Below are 7,312 nucleotides of genomic sequence, written 5' to 3' on the forward strand. Positions count from 1 at the left end.
GCACCTTTAAATTTTAACCATGCAAATGCTATGAATAGGAGTACCAGAACAGTTGCTAAAACTGGTAGCGCAATCCTCCCTGCATTGCTCTCTGCCCTTTTACCTGTGCAATACATACATAGCGTAAACATGGCAAACAATAGAGTACTCAAATAACAAATTAGTAAAGGGAGAGATTTTCATTTGAAACAATAGGCTGCATTCAGCGGAGGGCAACTTCACGAGGACTTCCCACGCCAACAACTTGTTGTTCCAGCTTTGGATTTGGAACTCGCCGGAGTAGGTCAGCACAAACCTAGTGTGCGGGGTTCCATCGGAGAGGCTATATGTGATGTAGATCTCCTCGTCGTTGTCAAGGATGGCATGGTACATGATGACCCCTGTGCTGGCGTTCGCCTGTTGGTATCGGCGCTCGCTTGTCACAAGGTCCCCTGTCCATGGGGCACTGCGCAACACCGGGTGCTTCCCGTCCCACACGAATACCCGGAGGAACGTGGTGGGATCGAATCCAAAAGAAAAACGGCCCGACGAGGGGTCGCCGGGGCCTTTCCAGGATACGAGGCGGTCACCGCCATCGTGGGTGTTGTACTTGCCCCGAAGCTTCATGCCTGGGAGGTATGTGTCGGTGTGGTGGTCGAAGCTCTGCCACAGCGTGGTGCCGTTTGACGACCGGATAACAAGGTTGCCAGTGTTCAAAAGCACCGCCACGGGGGTGGATGAGCCCGGGGCAGCGGATAGGTTGGTCGTCGTCCAGAGGACACGGCCGCTGCCATCGCCGTTAGAAAGAACGAGATTGGAGGTGTTGGTGAGTGAGAGCACTGGTGAAGAGAAAGAGTTGTTGATGATCGGGGTTTCTCGGTTGGCGACCCACACCACGGTGAGCTCTGGAATGTCGTTGTACCATATGCCAAGGTACAACTTGGCCGGAGTACTGGTGGAGTTGGTAGGGGAGAAGAAGCCCAATGCGAAAGCACCATCATCGGAAACGATGGTGTTGCCAGGGGAGAGTGGTTTGCCGGGGACAAGCCGGTCATCGGACGCACCGAACGGCAGGAACAGGAGGATCAACACTGCGGCGCGGCAGGTGAGAGGCAGCCAATCCATCGAATAGCGAGGCCACAAAAATCTAAGTACAAAACTAGTCTGCAAAGTAGGGTGGGAGTAAGTGTTTATATACTTGCACCCATTGAGCCTTGGTCTATAAGCCAAAAAAGGAAAAGCTTTGACGAAGATGAAGCACAGGCAGCATCCAGGCATTTTCGTCCGTGGAAGAAGAAGATGACTGAATAATGCAAGATCTTGGAATGCTAGCAGGTTGGTTTGGGAGCTGAGAGTGTATTGGAGCTTTGGAGTTTACATTTCGGCTGTCCACGTCGGAGTTGGGATGCCACCGTCACTGCTGACTAGACAGACTAGTGACTGCTAAAACATCAAGCATTTATGCTGATCAAGTTAACCAACTCCAGCGTGGTTGGATCCCTGTAGTAATTCTAGTTGTTGCATGGTCAGACCTAACGCAAATGTACGACCAACGAACAAGTTAGGTGTTTCCTTACCGTGTTCGTGTGCAGACTGAATGTTTTTCGGTTCCTTGCCACGTCACAACTTAGCAATTTTTTTTTCTTTTGCGGCTGATAACTTGCCAAGTGTTTTTGAAAACAGTACAATCGAAGTCGCTCACAAACACGAGCATACACTCATCCCTATGAACGCACGCAGTCACCACAGGCGTCTCGCAGTCGACAGGAACGTCTTCTCCCACTGAACATACATTGCCGGAAGCCTGAAATAAATCTAGGAATAATGCGAGCACCAATGTCAAGTTTAGGACCTGAACTCTGGTGGGCAGTAGATTTTGTACATTGGCAGCATGGTTGTAGCTGGTACCTCCTCCTGGTACATCCATACATGGGATAGGCTCCGCAACTGAGCCATCCATTATACCGGCCTTCCTTAGAGGGACTGTGTGTGTATACCGAGATAGGAAGGCAACACAGTCTAGAGGAAGGCCAACATCCATCGGTCGGTGTGTGTTGTGTTGTTATCTGGTCTTCTCCCCATCGAGGAGCGGCATCGGATGTATATCCTGACTGGCAACCTAGATTGCTGGTAGCATATCAATAAAGGTCACTACTTCATACTGATCATTGGTCCACCTGTGTTAGTCGATATGATTCACCATTAACCATTATCTTAAATTTTGTCCCAGCCTTTCTTTCGGCCGTGGTGGTATCCTGTGTAGCTCATGTTGCGCCGTTCATTGGTGCGTGTTCCACCTGCGTCTCCTTGCCTGTTTCCATATCTTGACATGGTATCTTCTCGACGCCTACCGTCTGATCTCTCATACTTGCAACATGTACATGTTGTATTTTTGTTTTCATGTTTTGAAATATTCAGTATACACATGGGTACACCATGATCTTTGCGATTTCTCAAAAGAAAGAAAATGGCACTAGATTTAAGGCACGTTTTAAAATAATCCGAATCAGCTTTAGCTGTAAAACATTTCAGGAAGAGATGATCAATTGTCTCTTCGCATTCACAAAACTGGCAACTCTTGTCACCTGTCCGAGGATAACTCCATAACTTGTCACCTGTCCGAAGATAACTCCACCTAATCACTTGTGCCCACTGTGAAATAATTTTCATCGACTTTGTGTTATCTGTAAGTACTGAATTTTGTTATTGTAAGTATCTTGATTACTATTTTTTTTTACTGAGACTGCTATCAGGCCCAAAACGGAATAAAAAAAACCCATTCAAATAAAATGGCTTCTGACAACACACAATGCATATGCACGGCCATTTCGTTGAGGCATGCATTCTTTCAGCAATGTTCGATATATCTAGAAACAAAATAATTGCTATGTCAACGTCCCTCTATTTCGGTAAGAGTAAAACTGTTCACGGAAGTCTGAATATCTTCTCTGATTTGCTCCATTTCAATGCGTCGTCGTGCAAAGTAGGCCGGGCGGTTGGGGGCCGGAAGTGTGGTGCTTCCATTCTCTAGGACGAACACAACATATGACATAAGCGGCCTGTCATCTGGGTTCTCCTCGACGCACAAGAGTGCCACATGGATGCAAAGCACAACTTCATCAACTGAACAAGTATCCATGATAGATGAGTCTGGTAACTCCTCTACCCGCCTTTCTTTCCACATATTCCATGACTGAAACAACCAAGATGATCATTTTATTTTATTTTATATAGTTAGTCAAAATCAAAAGATGTTTTCAAAACTAGATTCTCTTTTCAAAATAGAACTTGTGAGAAGTCTTTTGTGTACTCACATAGATAATGAGGCTAGGGAAACCCATAGTTTCACTATTGGAGTTTCTTCTAATACCAGTTACAACCTCTAATAGCAACACACCGAAGCTATATATATCGGACTTGGTAGAGAAGAGGCCTTCCATTGCATACTCAGGAGCCATGTAGCCACTGCCTGATCATTTCAGTTGCAAGAGTTACTAAATTGAGAGTTTTTTTAAGAAGTTAATATGAATTTTTTTCAATGGATACTCACTAGGTCCCGACAACGCGTTGAGTGTTTGCATTTTGTTGGTTATCACCAAAGATCCTTGCCATACCAAAATCTGCTATCTTTGGTTTCATCTCCGCATCTAGCAAAACATTTCCAGCTTTCAGGTCTCTGTGAATTATTGTCAATCTTGAATCCTGGTGGAGATAAAGAAGTCCCCGTGCAATCCCTTTGATTATATTAAACCGTGTTGACCAATCTAGTAACAATTTTCTTGAGTCATCTGTAAATAGAAGGAATGTAAGCAAAAAAAATGATTTTGGATTGTTATAGGATATGATGGTGTGTTGCTCGAATATGTACCAAAAAGGGTAGCATCCAAGCTCTTGTTTGGCATATACTCATAAATCAACAATTTTTCATCTTTGGCGGCGCAACACCCAAGGAGTTGAACCAAGTTCCTATGTTGCAATTTGGCAATTAGAATTACTTCATTCCTGAATTCCTTTATTCCTTGTTGAGAATCCTTACTAAGCCTTTTGATAGCAACTTCTTGACCACCCAACCTTCCCTAGAGAATTTTAATGTAAAACCTAGCTTCATGATCCACTCAATTATGTTGATATTACAATGAATGATAATAAAAAATTGTAAAAAGTGTTACCTTGTAAACTTTGCCAAAGCCCCCATGTCCAATCTGACATGTTTCAGAGAAGTTGTGAGTTGCTATGGCAATTTCCTCAAATCTTACAAATGGAAATTTGCGATCATGGTGGGGGTTCCCTTCATCAGGTTCATAAGAGGTAGTCATGCCATCCAATGATATTGTTTTGTGTTTTTTCCACTTTTTGATCTTACCTGCTTCCACAATATTATAATAATTAATTCTTTGATGAGTATATCATGAAATATAAATAATAATGAAATGCTCTTTTTGACCCTTGAAACCATTGGTGTTCGCCTAGTACGCCCCTTTATGAACTTACAAAACCAAACAAACATAATTCATGAGGCACTTCTATCGTTGTGGTAAATGATAAACTTGACAATGTGGCGAGAAATTAACATATAAGATAAAGTCACGTGTTGGAAATGACACGTTTTCCCCTAGAACCCTCTCTTACCCCCATAGCATGTGCACTGTGCACTCAATCAGGCTCACCTATATCCTCGAGACCTCAAATTTATAGCATGGTAACACGTCATCGCTCTTGTTTTATGAAGCAAGGCGATATCGAGTATGGTTTCTCTAGCATCTGGACCCCAATATTATTTGGTAGTAGATTGTCCATTATGATAACATGGTTTGGTTAAAGTAAGCTAAACGCGTAGAAGGGTTATTTGCTCTATTTTACGTGTCCAAAGGATTTCAAGATTTTACAGTCCAAGGGTACAACACGGTAGTAATTATGAATTGCAACCTCGATGGAATATCTCACTGTTGAGAGGGAGGGGGAGGGGGGTGTTGGTAAATGCACCTTTAAATTTTAACCATGCCAAGGCTATGCATAGGAGTACCAAAACGGTTGCTAAAACTGGTAGTGCAATCCTCCCTGCATTGCTCTCTGTCCTTTTACCTGTGCAATACATACATAGCATAAACATGGCAAACAACATAAGTACTTCAATAACAAACTAGTAAAGGGAGATATCTTCTTTTGAAACTTAGGGGAGAGAATTGTTACCATCTGCCACATCTAGGCCAGCAATTCGGAGATAGAGCATCTCGCTACCAATTACTGGACCAATCTTCGCCGTGTCAATCAACTCCCCGGCCCAAACCAAGCACCTTGTCACTTTTCCTCCGGACCTGCTGCTGCTCAGGTTAGCATACGCATATGCCACACAGGAGCAGTTGCGGTTGCACTCTGCCGCGCACTCCTGGAATGTACTCTCGTCCTCGCCGATGAGTGTGAACTTGTCTGGTGGCTTCATCCCCGGCAAGGCCAAGAAATCACCACTGCACTCGTCTAGTGGCTCCTTTCGCCGACACCCCTTAGAGAATCTGCCACTGGTCCACTCCTCCGTGCTAGCCGGCTCAAAGCCGTCGAGGAACTTGCACATTGGGACGGGTGCTGCCGTCAGATCGCAGTAGCCATATGGGCCACAATAGCCGTAGAGGCTGCATTTGAGGGAGGACCAGTTCGCGAGGGTTTCCCACGCCAACAACCTATTGTTCCAACTCTGTACTTGGTACTCCCCGGAGTAGGTCACCACCTGCCTAGTGTGCGGGGCGCCATCGGAGAGGCTATATGTGACGTAGATCTCCCTGTCATTGTCGACGACGGCAAGATAGATGATGATCTCTGTGCTGGCGTTCACCTGTTGGTACCGGCGCTCGCTCGTCACAAGGTACCCTGTCCACTGGGGGGTGCGGAACACTGGGCGTGCCCCATCCCAGAGGAACATCTGGAGGCATGTGGTGGGATCGATCCCATAAGAGAAGCGGCCCGGTGAGGGATCGTTGGGGCCTTTCCAGGATACAAGGCGCTCACGGCCATCACGGGTGTTGTACTTGACCCGGAGCTTCATACCAGGGAGGTACGTGTCGGTGTGGTGGTCGAAGCTCTGCCACAACATGGTGCCGTTTGACGACCGGATAACAAGGTTGCCGGTGTTCAAAAGCACCGCCACTGGGGTAGACGAGCCCAGGGTAGCGGCCACGTTAGCCGTCGTCCAGAGGACACGGCCGCTGCCATCGCCATTAGAGAGAATGAGATTTGAGGTGTTGGTGAGTGAGAGGAGCGGTGAAGAGGAAGTGATGTTGACGGCTGGGATTTCTCGATTGGCGACCCACACCACGGTGAGCTCTGGAATGTCGTTGTACCATACACCAAGGTACAACTTGGCTGGGTTACTCGTGGAGTTGCTTGGGGAGAAGAAGCCCAAGGCGAAAGCACCGCCATCGGAGACGATGGTGTTGCCAGGGGAGAGTGGCTTGCCGGGGACAAGCCGGTCGTCGGACGCACCGAACGGCAGGAACAGGAGGATCAACACCGCGGTGCGGCAGGTGAGAGCCAGCCAATCCATGGATCAACCAGGCCACACAAATCTTGGTACAAAACTATAGTTTGCAAAGGGGGGGTGGGGAGTAAGTGTATATATACTTGCACCCATTGAGCCTTGGTCTACAAGCTAAAAAAGAAAAGATTTGACGAAGATGAAGCACAGGCAGCATCCAGGCATTTTCGTCCGTGGAAGAAGCAGATGAATAATGCATGGTTTGGTTTGGGAGCTGAGAGTGTATTGGAGCTCTGGAGTTTACATTTCAGCTGTCCACGTCGGAGTTGGGATGCCACCGTCACTGCTGACTAGACAAACTAGTGACTGCTCAAACATTAAGCATTTGTGCTGATAAAATTTACCAGCTCCAGCGTGGTTGGATTCCTGTAGTAATTCTAGTTGTTGCATGGTCAGACCTAACGCAAATGTACGACCAACGAACAAGCTAGGTATTTCTTACCGTGTTCGCGTGCAGACTGAATGTTTTTCTCTTCCTCACCACGTCACAACTTACAAAGTTAGCAACATAGCTAGAGAGGGGGTACTTTTCATCCGGTAAGTTGAACGAATATGCTGCGATTCGGCAATTAGAATTATTTTATTATTGGATTGCTCTGTTCCTTATCTAGAACCTTACTTAGTCTCTTGACATCAACTTCTTCACCACCTACCATTCTCCGGATAAATTCTAGATCCATGAACCACTCAACTCCGTTGATGTTAGATTTTTTTCCTTTGCAGGGACCGTCGATATTAGAATGAACAATAGAAAGTTACTGAAGTTGCCTTGTAAACCTAGAGATGCGCCAACACAGGGGATGCTTG

The 7,312-nt window shown here is 46.1% G+C and overlaps 1 protein-coding gene and 1 pseudogene across 1 annotated transcript in view; both read right to left on the bottom strand.

The window, feature by feature from the left end:
* Window positions 1-1,104, bottom strand: part of LOC119357430 (G-type lectin S-receptor-like serine/threonine-protein kinase At1g11300) — a 3,603-nt gene extending 2,499 nt beyond the window's left edge. Inside the window, exon 1 of the mRNA XM_037624387.1 lies at window positions 296-1,104. Coding sequence (XP_037480284.1) covers window positions 296-1,104 — 809 coding nt within the window. The remainder of the gene's footprint in view (window positions 1-295) is intronic.
* A 1,765-nt stretch (window positions 1,105-2,869) lies between these two features.
* LOC119358669 lies at window positions 2,870-6,514 on the bottom strand (annotated as a pseudogene).
* Between the last annotated feature and the right edge of the window lie 798 nt (window positions 6,515-7,312).

This window comes from Triticum dicoccoides, chromosome 2A (genome assembly GCF_002162155.2).
Source record: "Triticum dicoccoides isolate Atlit2015 ecotype Zavitan chromosome 2A, WEW_v2.0, whole genome shotgun sequence".
In the NCBI taxonomy this organism is placed as follows: domain Eukaryota; kingdom Viridiplantae; phylum Streptophyta; class Magnoliopsida; order Poales; family Poaceae; genus Triticum; species Triticum dicoccoides.